General features: G+C 51.6%; 6 protein-coding genes across 6 annotated transcripts; 1 reads left to right on the forward strand and 5 right to left on the reverse strand.

The window, feature by feature from the left end:
* Positions 1-645: 645 nt before the first annotated feature.
* PtrM4_063380 (uncharacterized protein) lies at positions 646-1,155 on the forward strand (the record flags this gene model as incomplete). Its single annotated transcript, XM_066105622.1, has 1 exon — positions 646-1,155. One exon carries the CDS (start codon positions 646-648, stop codon positions 1,153-1,155), a length of 510 nt encoding a protein of 169 aa, XP_065964249.1.
* A 766-nt stretch (positions 1,156-1,921) lies between these two features.
* Positions 1,922-5,446, reverse strand: PtrM4_063390 (uncharacterized protein; the record flags this gene model as incomplete). Its single annotated transcript, XM_066105623.1, has 2 exons — positions 1,922-5,278; positions 5,330-5,446. The coding sequence occupies 2 exons, from the start codon at positions 5,444-5,446 to the stop codon at positions 1,922-1,924; spliced, it is 3,474 nt and encodes a 1,157-aa protein (XP_065964250.1).
* A 1,379-nt stretch (positions 5,447-6,825) lies between these two features.
* PtrM4_063400 (uncharacterized protein) lies at positions 6,826-7,190 on the reverse strand (the record flags this gene model as incomplete). The annotated part of the gene is made up of 2 exons (XM_001933056.2): positions 6,826-6,942; positions 6,993-7,190. 2 exons carry the CDS (start codon positions 7,188-7,190, stop codon positions 6,826-6,828), a joined length of 315 nt encoding a protein of 104 aa, XP_001933091.2.
* A 707-nt stretch (positions 7,191-7,897) lies between these two features.
* On the reverse strand, positions 7,898-8,225 carry PtrM4_063410 (uncharacterized protein; the record flags this gene model as incomplete). The annotated part of the gene is made up of 2 exons (XM_066105624.1): positions 7,898-7,921; positions 7,989-8,225. 2 exons carry the CDS (start codon positions 8,223-8,225, stop codon positions 7,898-7,900), a joined length of 261 nt encoding a protein of 86 aa, XP_065964251.1.
* Positions 8,226-10,598: 2,373 nt separating this feature from the next.
* PtrM4_063420 (CFEM domain containing protein) lies at positions 10,599-11,789 on the reverse strand (the record flags this gene model as incomplete). The annotated part of the gene is made up of 1 exon (XM_001933058.2): positions 10,599-11,789. One exon carries the CDS (start codon positions 11,787-11,789, stop codon positions 10,599-10,601), a length of 1,191 nt encoding a protein of 396 aa, XP_001933093.2.
* Positions 11,790-12,774: 985 nt separating this feature from the next.
* Positions 12,775-14,844, reverse strand: PtrM4_063430 (uncharacterized protein; the record flags this gene model as incomplete). The annotated part of the gene is made up of 1 exon (XM_001933059.2): positions 12,775-14,844. The coding sequence occupies one exon, from the start codon at positions 14,842-14,844 to the stop codon at positions 12,775-12,777; it is 2,070 nt and encodes a 689-aa protein (XP_001933094.1).
* Between the last annotated feature and the right edge of the window lie 538 nt (positions 14,845-15,382).

Below are 15,382 nucleotides of genomic sequence, written 5' to 3' on the forward strand. Positions count from 1 at the left end.
AGGACATCCAAAATACTTCAAACGATTATATCAACGCGGCAAAATCGCAATCGAAAAAATCGCTAGTTTGAACGCTTAGAAAGCAAGAATAACAAGGAATACATGGAAGATGGACGGGCGAGGCTATACGAATAACGCGGGGAATGCGTTCGAGAACATGGACAAAGGCTGAAGAATGAGGGAGATAGACAAGTCCACTACCGGGAGGAAGGGACTCTGTAAGTTGCTATAGGAACATACTGCGAGAGTATACAGGCGATTAGAGCACTGCTGCAGTCCAGGCTGAAGCCAGCGTGGATGTCACAAGACAAAAACAGACACTGGAACCATACAGATACAAAGGCTGCATGAACAATTCGTCTCGAACAATGTAGTCACGATTCATACAAGAAAACTTATTACTACCATGCTCATCCTAATAATCCGTATCATGAATTGGTATCGAACGCCGTAAAAGCCCAATGCACCTCAACACAGACCAGTTATCTACACTTTCTTCCCAAACGGCAATACCTTCCTCCAGCCACCACTCTTCTTCGTCTTCTTGCCCGCCTCTTCCTCTTCTTCTTCACCCACAACCCTCAGGAAAACTTCATCGAGCGTCGTCGGGGATACACTATAATACTCCAGACCCAGCTCTTCACGATGCGTTTCCAGCAGCTGGATAAGACCGGGTATACCACCCATATCCGCTGTCTCGGAACCACCAACAGAATTGACCCTCTGAACCTCCTCCTCCGTGACCTTCCCACCCATGTGTCCTTCATGTGCCGGAGCCGTAGAAGACGCGGCCGCAGCCTTGAGAACCTTGAACCTCAACTGCCCATGCCCACCCCCTCTAGACCCCCACTTATCAAGCTGAACACCAGGAATCCTGCGTTTGACCCATTCCTTCACAGCCTGCATTTCCTGCTCCGTCGTCTCAGGCGCAGACCGCAGAACAAGTTGAACAACCCACGCGTCACCGTATTGTTCACCGAGATCACTGACCGTGCCCAGCGCCAGCATCTTGCGCTTCATGATACCCACGCGGGTAGCCAGTTTATCCGCTTCTTCCATAGAATGCGTGGTGATGAGGAGGGCGCGACCGGGTGCAGCGACACCGAGGAGTGTACGCCACATTACGCGTTTGGCGGCTGCGTCCATGCCGCTTGAAGGCTCGTCGAGGAGGAGGACGGAGGGGTTGCCCATGAGAGCGATGCCGAGGCTGAGTTTACGCTTGTTGCCGCCAGAGAGTTTGGAGGCGAGACGGTCGCTAAAGCGCGCTAGACTGGTGGCTTGGAGGATGGTGTCGACACTGGTTTTGGGGGAGGGCACGCCGCGAGCACGCGCGTAGAAGTAGAGGTGCTCCGTGACCGTCATTGAGTCCATTGCATCAAATTGTGGACATACGCCTAGGTGACCTCGTGCCGCGGCTCGCTTGCTGATGATGGAAATGTCTTCGATTAGGACGTCTCCGCCACCGTTGATGTGGGTAGTAGGATGGATGTCGCCGCGGATGAGCGAGATAGTTGAGGACTTTCCTGCGCCGTTGGGACCGAGGAGGGCAAAGACCTGGCCTTGTGGGATGCCAAAGGTGATGTCGTTGACAGCGTGATTGGAGCCGAACTTCTTCTGAAGGTGCAGCGCTCGAAGGCTGTCTTTACTTTGCTCTGCACGTGCAATTTCAGCGGCAACAGCGGGTGGGATGGTGTCGACGTCTTCCTCAGAGTGTTGTTGGCGGCTTTTCTCACGGTTGAGGAAAGCTGGTCTGTACCCAGAGTCCCACCAAACAAGAGCAATGAAGAGGACAATTATCTGGACGACGAGGTATAGGATCGGACCCCCGTATACCTTCAAAGCGCCGGGATAGCTTGGAATCTGATTGCCGTTACACAGCACGCTGAACGAGTTTAGGGACAGCAGCTGTGTTCTCAGCAAGCTAGCAGAAGGCGATATGATCGACACCGTCCAGTGGAAGTATTGTATGTACGAATCGATAGCGTATGCGGGAGCATATGTGAGGATAGCCATGTATCCGATGAAGTAGATGAGGTAGAGCGATACCATTCCTCCAGCGGCGAAGGCGAAAGCCGCGAGCTGCGACGTCACGACGATCGAGATGAGGTAGGCGAAGAGGGTAGCGCATAGACCATACAGGAAGAAGACAATGAAGAGATAGCCTGGCGCGTACCATGCACTTGATGCCTGAGAAAATGTTAGCTTCGATTCTGTCGAGAACAGTGAGTTGACCTACGCCTATGAATATTCCTGTGGTAATGGCAGCGATGACAAGGACGAAGAAGAAGTCAAAAGTCGTGTACGCTAACCACAAAGGTACAGCACGGATACCATTACTGTAGTGTAAAGCGCGGACATTCCTCAAACGCTCTTGAGTTGGATACAATGCGAACAATGCCGGGTAGACACACATAGCCAGGCCAAAGTACAAGATCAGCTGGAGCGTGCTACCCATGCCTGGGGCAAAAGGCACAGCGAACTGCTGATATTGTGTTGAGATAGAGATGTTCAAGACGATGTTATCCAGAGTATTGAGCGTGATGAGACCGCCAATGACACTACCACTCGCAAGGTACGCCATAAGAGGTGGCCCATCTTGGTTGAGGAAGAAACCACCAGGAGTGATGTTGCGGAATTGGGTGTCAACGTAGTTGTTAAACTCGTCCAACGTATCCACGATGAAGAAACTTTCTTCAGCGATGCCTGTTCGTTGGATAATGGTGTTGATAGCCGGGCCAACGATGCTCCTAGGGCCGATAGGAATGAGCGGGATGTCATTTACGCTGGATAACGAAAAGACCGTCGGGTCGTTGGCAGCAGCGCCTGGATCACAGCCCACGGCTTCGTAGTTCTTCAAGAAGAGCGTGACCAGGCCAGCTGCGACGATGGGAAGCAGTAGCGCAAAGACATACGGCCAGAAGTTGCGCTTGACAATAGTAATGCGTTTCTGAACGAGAATAATCATTTGCTTGAACAGCCCAGTACCATGGCCTTTACCCATCTCAAGCTTCTTTTCAGTTTCCGAGTTCTGGTCGGAGGCTGCGATGTCCTTGTTCGCCGCCGTTATACCGTCTTTCTCCACATGTTCAGCGTCCATCAGGTTGTACTCCTTAACTTCTTCGGCGTTGGCGAGAAAGACGTCTTCGAGCGTTGGGCCAACAATGTCGTAGTTCTTGACACCGTGATCTCGCAATACATCGACAAACTTCGTAGCGGGTAACGCATTAGCAAACTGGTATTGAACCATACCATCCGAAGGAGCAGGTTTCTTGATAGCGTCCATCGGCGGCTTGACCGGGGCGTCCTTGGGGTACGTAACGTGGTAACCGGCACCGACCTCATGCTTGAGCTGAACCGAAGTGCCCTTGGTCTTGAGTACACCACGGGAAAGTATGGCGACGTAATCTGCGAGGACATCTGCCTCGTCGAGGAAATGAGTAGTGAGGAGGAAGGTGCGGTCGCCACGCTCGGCAAGAAGAATTTCCCAAATCTTCCTTCGCGACAAAGGATCCAGACCTGATGAGACTTCATCTACGCAGCAAACCTTGGAGCCACCTGTAAACATCATAGCCAACTGAAGTTTTCGCTTTTGACCGCCTGACAGTGTGGAGGACTGTGCCTTGATTTTATGGCCCAAGTCACAAGCACGGATCAGATCCTCAATAGTGTCCTTGCTGTCGTATGTTCCGGTAGACTTGAGCTGGTTGAAGATTCGGACGTGCTCGTAGACATTCAACTCGTCCCACATGACGTTCTTTTGAGGGCAAAGTCCCAAGCCACCAGTTCCGTCAATCTCAATGGCACCAGTAGTGATGGAGTTGAGACCTGCAATGGCATCCAGTGTAGTCGACTTTCCGCTGCCGTTTGCGCCAAGTAAGACCATGATCTGGCCCTTGCGTGCCTTCATGCTGAAGTCGTCCACAGCGATAACCGTCTCCGGAGGCTTGATCCCGAACTTGGCCAGAACATTTCTGCGGAACCAACTAGGCGTCCAGTGCTTCGAAAAGTTGGTCAAAATAATGTTGTGATCCGGGGAGGATGTGGTAGTTTTCCTGTCAGCTGAGACGGTGCCGTAGAGCCATCGCTCAACAAGAGCGCCCAGGAAAGGGTATACAAAAGTCTGTATGATGGCGAAGACCCAGAACACGATACCGGGAGTAGTCCAAACGTGGTCTTCGTAAGCGGGTGCTGCTTTGACCATGTTCATGGCAACAAGCTGTCTCTCGAAGCGCGCAACGCAGATGATAAAGAAGACGTAGTTGATGGACGGGAAGAGCAGACTAAGGACATAGACAGCTGATGTACTAAAAGGCCCAGCGACCTGTGCAATGATGGCTAGCAGGATTGGGATGATAACAATGGTGATACCTGAAAGCTGGGCCTTGCGGAAGAAGGCAGCACCAAAGATGGAGAAGCTCGTGAGCGAAAGACCGGCAAGGATATGGAAGATAATTAGGATAACGACACTGGATGTTGGAAATGCCAGGCCCCAGACAATGACTCCCATGATTACCCATGCTGGGAAGTAGATGATATCAAAGGCAAAGTGCATCGACAACAGGCGTGCGAACTGTGTATGCCATGCCTTCTTCGCTGGAGACATTGCCTCTACAAGCTGTGATATCCCCCGTTCTCTTTCTTCAGCCATCTGCCCTGTCAACTGGTACGTCACACCGCACACACCAATGTACAAAGCCGCGCCCATGATGTTGATAAGTGCCCCCATATACAGTTGTCGAATCCTCTCATCGTACTCTTTCTGTGTTCGTTCTGTGTAGGGGTATTCATCGGTGTCAGGGACAGTGGGGGTACCGTCAACGGAGGCGATGGCTTGATCGATAGCCCGTTGGAAGGGCAGGACATAGATTTGAACATCATTGTCTTTCTGGCCTACGTAGATGGTCTCTCCAAGAGCGCCATCAGACCTCAGAGTGTAATTCCAAGTCTGACCTTGTCCTTGGTTCGGGCTGGAATGGAAAACCGCGGCACCAAAGCAGCTACTAGCCCCACGCAATGAGCTCTCACAAGTTGTGAGCAGGTCCACGTCTCGTTCGATTGTGATTGCCTGCAGTCCCGCATCACGAACTTGATTTGAGAGTTGTCCAATGACCTGATCAATCTCACCACCCGTGTATCCATTGTTTACGAAGACGATCTTATCGCGGCCTCCTTCAGCAGCGTTGAGCGCATTAGAGAAAGATCGAATGGGTGAGGGGTTGCCGATGCCGTACTCGGAGGGAGGGACGAAGAAGTTCTTTGCGTAGGTGATGAAGAACATCTGCGTGCATAGTCAGCCAATGTACAGACGCGAATGACTGGCCGGACCTACAAAGATTATAGGCGCCCAGAATGCGCGAACGCTCGTGAAGAACCACTGGCGCACAAAGACGACGAGCAGCGTCTTCTTGGTGAGGATCCATGTCTGTCTCACAATTGCACCCGCCATGGTCGCAATAGTTGCCCCGCCGTAGGCGCGCTCGTATTAGGAAGAGCGTACGGTCGAGCGTTTGGAAACCGCCTCCGGGTGGACCGTCGGTTGAGGAATAGGTCGTGGTGTTGGAGTCCTTTGTGATTATATTACCGAAGATTGCATTTCTGCCCTCACATAAAACGCAAAGGGGTATCACGAACCAAGAAAAGTGAAAGCAATCTAAAACGACGTAAAGACGAGAAAGAAGAATGGCAGTAGATAGCGGAAGCAAACACGTTGCCAATGTCCTCAACCGTACCCAGCGTAAACGGCACAATGCCGGGGGGACGACGTCTTGTTAGACGTCTTCGACGGCCTACATCCCTGCCCATTTTCCTCGCGCCATGGCCCACATCGGACGGTGGTGGAGGCGCAGGGCGGATCGATTGTTGTCCCGGCTGGATCGTTAGAGAAGCACGGGACGAATGCCAGAAGAAGACGCCATCCTCCATCCCCTGTCAACGGCCCGGGCTTACCACATGCTCCCTACATATACGGGGTATTTCCGTATCGCAAAAGGCACCGCATAATACCTTTATCTCAACGTCCCAAACCTCGTAAACATGATTTCATGGTAAGGCGTCCCAGGTTCGCTTGCAGTGGCGTTGGGCAAAGGAGCCGCGGCAAACCACGCCAGCAATTACATCCGCCGAGAGAACGCCCAGTCGCCGAGTCCTGAAGCTGATCGAACGCGCTCTCGGTGGCCAGAAATTGCGATGCCGAAGAAAGCGACAAGCCTCGCGTACAGGATTCTGGCTTGGCTGCGCCCCGAGCCCGTCATCCACGTCGCGTCATCGATTTTTCGGGCGCGTGCGACTTCCCGGCCAATAAGGCGACGACGAGACGGACCGACGAGAGCTTCTCTCGACGACGCCGCATGACATGGCATTCAAGGTAGCCATAGAGGCCTTGTTGAGATTTTAGGGTACTTCCATCAGTTCCAAGGTTGCTTGAAGATCTCGTGGCTCTGGAGTGAGAAAGTAGGACCCAAAGGCCTACCAAGGGTATCTTTCAACCCCTACTTCCATCAATAGCACGCCCGATCCCCGTGATATGTGAATCAGGGTCTCCATGTTATCAATAAGGCAGGGGCATGCGCATGTCCCGAGGTCCTACTCTCAAGCATCCCTCAACACCTGGATACTATGCAACCGCATAACTGAAGTGATGATGATGAATTTTCTGGTACATATTTATTAAAAGAGCCAAATTAGAGAAGATCAACACAAGCCAGTACTGCAGGGACTCAGCTCCAACACCGCGCTCCCCGCTGATACCCCGGGAAGATACTCCGAGGCCCTAGCAACATGTCTTCCGACCAACCCTCCAACAATTCTTTCTCATGTTCTCCTTGCTCAACTCTCGGTATAAGCTACAACGCGTCCACCTTGTAGAACCCATCGCGGCACATCCCCGACATCATCAGCACGGCGTTGCTCAGGCTGAACGCACTTCTTGACCGCGCAGTTGGTCTGGGTAAAGAGTCAGTCCAGGAATGGTAATCAAAACTAAAGAATCTTACATAAGCGACCTGAGCATCGTGGCACGCGTCTTCTGGCGCCCCAGGCGTGTTGCAAATACAGATGTTGAGGTTGTTTCGGAGGGAGCTGCAGCTAGTGTGGCATGAGGACTCGGCTGCTGCGCATTGTTGCTGGGTGGGTATTGCGGCGGCGGCTAGACTGGCTAGGATGATGGTAAGGAGGATGAGCTGCATTATCATGGCTGGTTAATAAAGCTATGGTGGAGATGTGATGTGGGTTGTGGGTATGTAGATGGGGTTGAGGTTGCTGCTGCGCTGAATAGTAAGTATATGCAAGGGGGGTACTTCAAGAGCGTCAATGTTGTGAAAGATTGGTAGGTCACGATCGGATCTTCACGTTGCAGTCTCTCTTTGAATGTTCATTTACACTTCCATTCCTTGCTGTCTTTTATCTGGTGTCTTTCCTACGATGATCAAAGGATACTATATCTTAGACATTTTCTTTACCTTCAACATGTCTACTATTTCCCATCACATCAACACGTCACAGCGAGACTTGAAGCGCACTGAGTCATCCCCTTGAGTCAAACGCCTGTGTCATACAGCTCGGCGCAACACTATCTACTGTTCACAAAAGGCTCAAAGGCGCAATCGCACAGCACATCACAAAATCGCATTCACATCATCAAGAGAGGAAACGATTTGAGCCTCACGATCGAGAGACCCTTCGACCGATGTTTGTGTATGTGCTACGTGAAGTCAGACAGTTCATGACCTCCTCCCCGGAGTCAATCGCCGCCCAGTTACCAGCACAAGAGTGAGTTATGAAATTTCATCTTAGTGTTCTGATAGCTTCCATCTCCAAAGTTTGTTGCATGTTCTTTTTTCTCCGGTGATCATTTCGTCAGTCGAACGCTCAAGGCGCGCAACTGCATGGTGGGTGACCCTTACCACAGGGCGCAGCAGCGATCCTGTCCAAAATGTTAGCATAGCTGTACAAAGATTACACAAGCGGGAAGAGAAAGAGATACGACATACCCAGGAGCGTCGGTACTGGTCGATATGAGAGCTCTGAGCGCAAGATGGCATCCAGTTGCATGACTGAAGCTTGTCCCACTGAACCTGGCAGTGAGTGTTGCAGTTGTCCTCGCGCTTGTCGACGCTGAGCTTCTCGAGGTCGGGGGAAGTGAACGGTTCACCGGTCGAGGCGTCTTTGTAGACTGGGACGGCTGCAGCCAGAAGTGGCAGGACGATGAGGGTGGTAAGGATCTTCATGCTTGCGGTTCCTGAGCTTGTAGGTGTGGAAAAGTCTGGTTTGGTTCAGGTGTGTTGACTGTGTGTTGTTGTGAACTGTAGATTGGGGTGATTTGGAGAAGGAGTTAGAGGGTGAGTCCAGCTACGTATTTATGCTGCCTCGAGCGCAAACGCCGAGCGGGGTAGGCAGTGACGCACAGTGGCAGTCACGTAAAGAGCTATTCACGTTGTATTGGTGCTGATGGAATGAGGTGCGGAGTCATGAAGGGCAGGTGAGCGGGACCAGTCACATGGCGGTAAGAGGGTCAGCTTGGGTGGTTGTCAACACACGGGACTGCAACAAACAGCGCGATAGGGATGAACACTTGGGATAGACTTGGCAAATCAGTGGCAACACTGGAGGCCATACATAGTAGACTCCGCAACAATCAATTCAATCCGGTCACTCTCCTAGACCCACTTACCTATCTAGGTAGGGCTTAAACTCCTATAGGTAACTACTAGGCTTAAAGCGGTAATCAATCAATCCAATCTGAACCTTCTAGGACCCACTTAATTGATTGTTGCGGACTGTGATACATAGAGGGACATGGCTATCTCAAAATGGCAATCAATCAGGAGCATGGCAAAAGATCTACAGCACTTCTTGTCTAGCTCTACACAGGCACGGTGTGAGGGATCAGATATGGATCAAGGACTCATTTGGCATGTCAAAGTCCAAGAATACAGACAAGAGCTTCATATCAACACAGCGAAAGGCAAGTCTGCACTCTCAGAATACTCTCAAGATGTACACCGTACAAGATAGCTGAAACTTCGCTAGTAGCTATCGAATCACACTGCACACCCAGCTCAACCAAGAACATACACCCAACCTTACCAACCAAGCCCGCCCATCTCGTCCCCCTCTCTATGCGCTCTCCCCAGGCACTCATCCGGCAAACCCCCGACCCAACCCAGCGCACAGCTCCACTCTCCTCTCTCACTCCCCCACTAGCGCCCCGGAAAAACCTCGGACCTGCGCCCACGCTAGCGAGCATATAAACAGTCCATCCCCCTCTCTCTTCTTCTTTTCCCTCAACTTATTTTTACTCAACAGTGGGCTGGTCCCACTGCCGAATATAGGTCACTCGGCGGCTCCGGTCGACACCAACGGCAAGCGGTGAGGCCTGAATTTTTGCAATACAAAAGCGTCTTTGTCTTTGGCAGGGATTTGATTACTTTTTCATTGGGTTCCACAGACAGTAGTCTGGGGCTTGAGGAAGAAGGGCCGGGAGATTGGAGTGGGACTTGAGACTTAGGACTTGGGTGAGCGAGCTGGTGATATTGTTGCTGTTATTGTTGTTGTTGCCTTGGTGGGTATACGTAACTGTCAATTCGTCTATTCGCCACTGTGGTGTTGTGTTGATAATGGCGCGTATGTTCTGCTACACCCATTGCCGCGTCCAGCACGTGCTTCCCATTTGTACACGCGTCCCAAATTCATCTCCGTAGGTAACCTTGCAATACCGATCTCTGTACCGAGCTGCTGCTGCGCCTGCTTACCGCCCGCCTCTCACTCACCTACCCTTTCACTTGCCAACGATCCCAAAACTAAGCCCACAGCAGACTCCCCTTCACCTCCCCCGCCCCCAATGCAACTCCCACATATAAACCCCTCTTCTCCTATCCTCTCTCTCTCTCTCTTCTCCCCTAGGATACGAAGATCTTCAACCCCTACAAGTCAACCCCTACAAGAACGTCTTTGAACTGCTATCTTGCTATCTCAAAACAAACACTCCAAAACCACTACATTAGCCAAGATGATTAGCGGTTCTTCTCTTTCTCTCCCAGGAACCAAATACTATCCTCGTGTCCCAGCCCCCATTCCGCGGCCCGCGATCATCCACCGCCCAGCGACTGCCCCCGCTGCACCCAAGGCAACCGACTTCTTCGAGTACTCTTTTCCGTACAACTTCGAATCTGATTACCAGCATGGTCAAGACCAAAGACAGGAGGGCCAAGTCGTCAGCCGCGGATGCAGGTGGTACATCCGCCACTTTTTGTGGCGCACGATTAGGTGGCGCCGTTGAGGGCCTCAGGCCCATACACAACACCGACACAGGGGTGGATATGGCATTGTAGGCCTCAGGATACCCTGTGACCATCTGGAATAACAGGAAAGAAATCATTTTGGCGCCCCAAGCTAGGTCATAGATGCTAGCATATGGCAATGAAAAAGTGTTTTTGATGGATACGAAGATACAAAATATGAGTGAATGCATGATGTAATGTAGTAGGTTGCTATACTTTAGCAGTTGATTGATCTCTACCAAAATCCTCTAAAAGGTAGGGTTGTAGAATATAATAGTGTTACATAGAGAGGATTCTACTTGAGATATCCTGCTGTCTTCCTCAAATCTGACCATCACGTCCCTGCTCCATGCTGCTGCCCCTGGGTGTAACAGCCAAAGGCATCTCAAACAGACCCGTGTGCGCACCGTCAAGCTCCAGTGGCCCACTAAGGCCCTCCTTCTGGCCGGGGACAGGCTCTTTGATGCTGCTGCTATCTTCTTCTTCCTGCTCGATGACGATGCTTAGGACGTGTGGGTAGGGCGCGTTGGAGGCGCCGGCGTAGTTGGCAGTCATCGTGGTGATTTCCTCGGTGCTGCGCAATTGCGGGATGAAGGGGCTCATGGGGCCATTGCTGCTGCCAATACTGCCTCGTGTCCAGCTTGGTTGGCGGGTTCGGTGAATAGGTTCCATTGGATTGAATTCCTCGCCATACGTTGATGCTGCATCGTCGGGTGTCTTAGACGCGATTTGCTGAACAACGCGCAACTTCCTCTTCAGGCGCCGGATGTACCAGCCTAGACCGAGGAAGGCGGAAACCAGCATGAACATGAAGCCGGCTGCTAGTCCAGCTTTTGCGCCATCGGAGAGGAGGCCTGATTGCGAAATTGGAGGAACAGGCGAGTCTGTAGACACTGGTGTCGGGGTGGCTTCTCGCATGGGAGGGACGCTGGGTGTGGGGGAGACCAAGGCGGAATCTGTAGGCTGCGGGAATGAGCTCGTCTTTGTCCGTGATAGTATGGTCGAAGGAGATCCTGTACATCCTGGACATGCTGGAGAACCTGTGCGTGTCGCGACTGTGACAGTTGGAACTGTGTTTGCGACGGTGGATGACGTGACATCCGGACCAAGAGTCTCTACCTTTCTACTCGATACACTGGTCACCAAGATCACTTGCCGACTGACTCCATCCCTCAGTACTTCTTGGCAGCCCCGTGATACTTTTGCAAAGGCATCGTCCTGCTCAGCCTTGTCGCATCCTTGTGATATGCACGCCGAGGCTGTCTGAAGAAGATTCCCTGCTGCACAGTGACAATCAAAGTCTGTGTCGTCTACACAGCCATCGTGGAGTATATGCTTGAGGAAGCACGAAAGTGCACACGAGGGGAGATTGAGCGAGTCGAGCGATACATCTGACTGGCGAGTGAGCATCGCTTGTGGTAGCGCATAGGCTTCGTGAAGGCATGCGACGAGTGTGAGGATATGTAAGATAGCGCTCCAGAGTGACCATCTTGATGAATACGAAGTCGACATTATTATGATATGTTTTGTAGATCCACCCGTAGCTGTTTCGCCGCCGTGAGTCGTGGGATGGTGTGGGGACAATCGGGAGACCAGGAGCGGCGATGAGATGCATGAATGATCGACGGATTTTCCGATGCGGTAAGCGGGAGGACAATTGAGGTCACCGTGATGGCTCCGAAGGCGAGGGATATACAGTAGATTCGAAGTGCCGCCGAGGTGGGGTTAAACACCTCCCGAGGTGGTGGATGGTGCGAGCAGTGTTTGTTGTAGGAAGCGAAAGCAGCGCGCAACTTCACCAGTCGTCCAACTGATCGCGCAACAGCCTCATATGCGTAGCACCACGCAGGATTCCAAAGACGGACAGGTACCGTTCCAGATTTCAACAGTCCCGGCTCTCGGTAATCGAGGTCTCAAAAATGGACTGGGGTGTTTTGGAATTTTGAAACCGTACGTGTACCTGCCCAGGTCGAACCTAGGCCTCAGGACCAAGAGTGGCGCTAATAGAAGGTTTAGAGAACACATGGTCTAATCTGCGCACTGGACCAAAATTGTCTCTCTAGATCTAGATCCGCGACATGGTTGTAATTAATAATAACAAAATGAGATAAGTGCGCACAGGGCAGCCATGGTAGACATGGGGGAAGCAAGAGTGAGTGTGAAAGTTGTATTGGATAGGTTTCATGCCATACAACATCAAACATGTACTTAAGAAGGGAACAACCGGACTGTTTAGACGCAACAAGATGTGTACAGACGAATGAAATCATTACAAGTCTAGAGTAAAGATAACAACCAATTGTCGTGCAAAGCTCCGGATTCCGTCTACGCTATGTCCAGTGTTTCTTATGTGTCTTGCGTCATGTCATGTTTAGAAAACCTAATCGCTGTTTGGCCGTGTATAAGTATCGAAATCAAGTTTGTGCAGCTGTGTTAATATGGATAGGAGGAAATGTTGTGTACTTGTAGCGTTTCTCATCAAGGGTAAACTCATTGCTCAATGGCTAACACCGTCAGATGCGACAGCAAGCGCTGCTGGTCCTGAGGCAGTAACGTACTTGGCATCTGCGCCTCGAAAATAAGCTTCCTCCTCGTTGCCTAGTGTCCGTCCTGGTGTAATCATGCCTTCGGGCTCCTCTTCATAAGGCTCCAGGTATACGCCACTTCCGACATCATCTTCGTCTGGGAACTCATTGACATAGCTGGCCAGGTTCCAATCCGCGCTTACGATGCTGTATCGTTCCGTGGAAGGCTCTACCCATGTCGATTCGTCAAGTTCATCATCATCACCATCTTCCCACAAGTCCTGTTCTACGCCACTCAAAAACTCCCACGTGCTCGCTAGCAGCTCTTCCCGCGGTAAGAAGTAGTTCAACGACTCATTGTCTTGCCCAGCCCAGTCCCCCCAAGTTTCAAGCACTTCAAGGCGAGGAAAATGCACAGCAAGTGGTCGAGCCCATGATCGAACAAGGTCTTCTTCTAAAAGTGGGTCGAGAGCGGAGCTGGACTGCGAGTTTGATGAGACAGCATAGGTATCGCTGGCTATTGATAGTATCGATTGCGGACGTGCGAATGCAAGATATGTGAGGTTTGAGAAAAGCGGCCCGGTCGGTATACTGGATTCCACCAGCTGTTCAAAGTCGAGTGAAGGGCCTCGCTGATGGCCATTGATGGCGATGGACGGCCGCCTGGGGATACTGTCATCCTCCAATGTGTCATGTGAGGACGGTTCGACAGGCTGCGGGGACGAGGGGTTCCCTGGTGACTGCAAATCTGGCAGATGTAACGCGACTTTGAGGCGCAAGATTTTGAGCAAAGGGCAGTTTCTTCCAAGACTTCCTAGCGCCGTAGATTCCAGACGTATTGCCGTTTGCGGGTGGAGCTTCAGAGTAAGACTCACGAGGTTCGGCAGCTTTCTGGTGAAGGCTTCGAACTGAAGCTTGGAGATCATCGATCCATTGATCGCAGATGGCTCTGAAGCGACCAGGTTGATGTCTCGGAGCTTAGAACAGCCGGTAGCGAGCTTCACTAAGGCTATCCCAGACAAAACTGGGTGTGATACGACTGACGGAAAATCGCGGGAAAGTTGGCCGATGTTCACTTGAAACGACTGCAGCTCTGAGCATTGAGAGAATGCACCCAAGACATCATCAAGGATGTTTACATCGTGACTTTGTTGGGTGTGGTGAGGTATCCTTGCAATGTCGAGCAGCACCTCTTCCACATGCTGGAGGTGGGATGCAAGAGTGAGTGCCATTTCGGGATAACATTTGATGTGCAGGCGTTTGAGGGAAGAGAAAGGAGATGACAATGCATTGCGACCTGTAAACGAGGACAGTAGTTGCAAACCAGGATCAAGATCGATATGTAAGGTTTCCAAACCTGGGCGTTGGCTCAGCCATTTGAACAATGTGTCCTTGCTAGAAAATCCAGCATTATTTATCCGCACGTCGGTAATGCTAGGTATGGAATCGAGTAGATCGAGAAGCTTTTGGTCGTGTACGGGGTCTTCGTGTTTGACAATATCTGGGCCAAAGCATATGCTGCGTAGGTTGGTGCAGGAGGCTGACAAGGCAGGGAGTATGGATCCAGCGATATACTGAGAGCCCCCAGTTTGTAATCCATGAAGCTCCAGATCTTGCAGTGTAGCGTGTAGCATCGGCTTGAACGCTTTCTCATGTCTTTGCCAGTCCAGTTCGAGTTCCAAGGTCTTCAAATTCGGCCAGTCCAGCTGCTCCAAGTATGCTAGGCCTTCGTCACTTTCCGCCGGTTCCAGCACGAAGAGTTTTTCTGCCTTGTTCGCGTACCACTGTCGGCGATCGATTGCCATGTCTCGTAAAGCAGGAAGGTGCGGGTAGCTGTTCCATAGTATCGACGTGCCTTGTTCGGCCCACAACTTGTTCACGAGGATCGACGGCATAAGTGTCGGGCGAATTGCGAGGAATTCGACGGGCTGGTCCGGTCCACGCTGTCTACGGTCTTTGTACTTCATATCGGAGAGATGACGCAGAATCAAATGGACGACGCGACGGTCCGCCGTTGCCTGGGTTGTGGCTGTAGTTGTCATGGTCGCGCAAACTTCATACAGTAGGAAAAGTAGCAAAGGAGCGACTGGAAAGAATGGAAAGACTGGAAGGAAGTGAGCCAACAGGATGCGAAAAAACCCACCTGGTGCTGAAGGTTAAAGCACATGCCAGGCAGTCAGTGAGCCTGCTTTAGACCTGGTCGCCAGGCTCGCCGCCGGGCAAAACGAATCGCCGCCCCCGCCACGGCTACTCGCCATAGGCCACAAAAGCACAAAGCCGGTATGCATAGTACATGTCGAATGTGCTTCTTTTACCGGAATTTGCCAGGTCGAGAAACGTGCGTCTGTTTATTTCGAGAGGGAGTCTCGACTGATGTTCTGGATGCGACGTTTCAGGGCACACGCTGGGGTTCCAAGGTTTGCACCTGAAGCCCCCAGCTTAGTCAAGCCCCGTATTAGCTTCGCAGCACAACGGACCATTGCCGGAGCGGCTTCTAGGCACCGACACAACAGTATCATCGGAACTACCATTTATCTCCAGCCAGGGAATGACAAGATGAAGAACGCACGAAATACGCCG

The sequence above is a fragment of the Pyrenophora tritici-repentis genome, chromosome 2 (genome assembly GCF_003171515.1).
Source record: "Pyrenophora tritici-repentis strain M4 chromosome 2, whole genome shotgun sequence".
NCBI classification, from domain to species: domain Eukaryota; kingdom Fungi; phylum Ascomycota; class Dothideomycetes; order Pleosporales; family Pleosporaceae; genus Pyrenophora; species Pyrenophora tritici-repentis.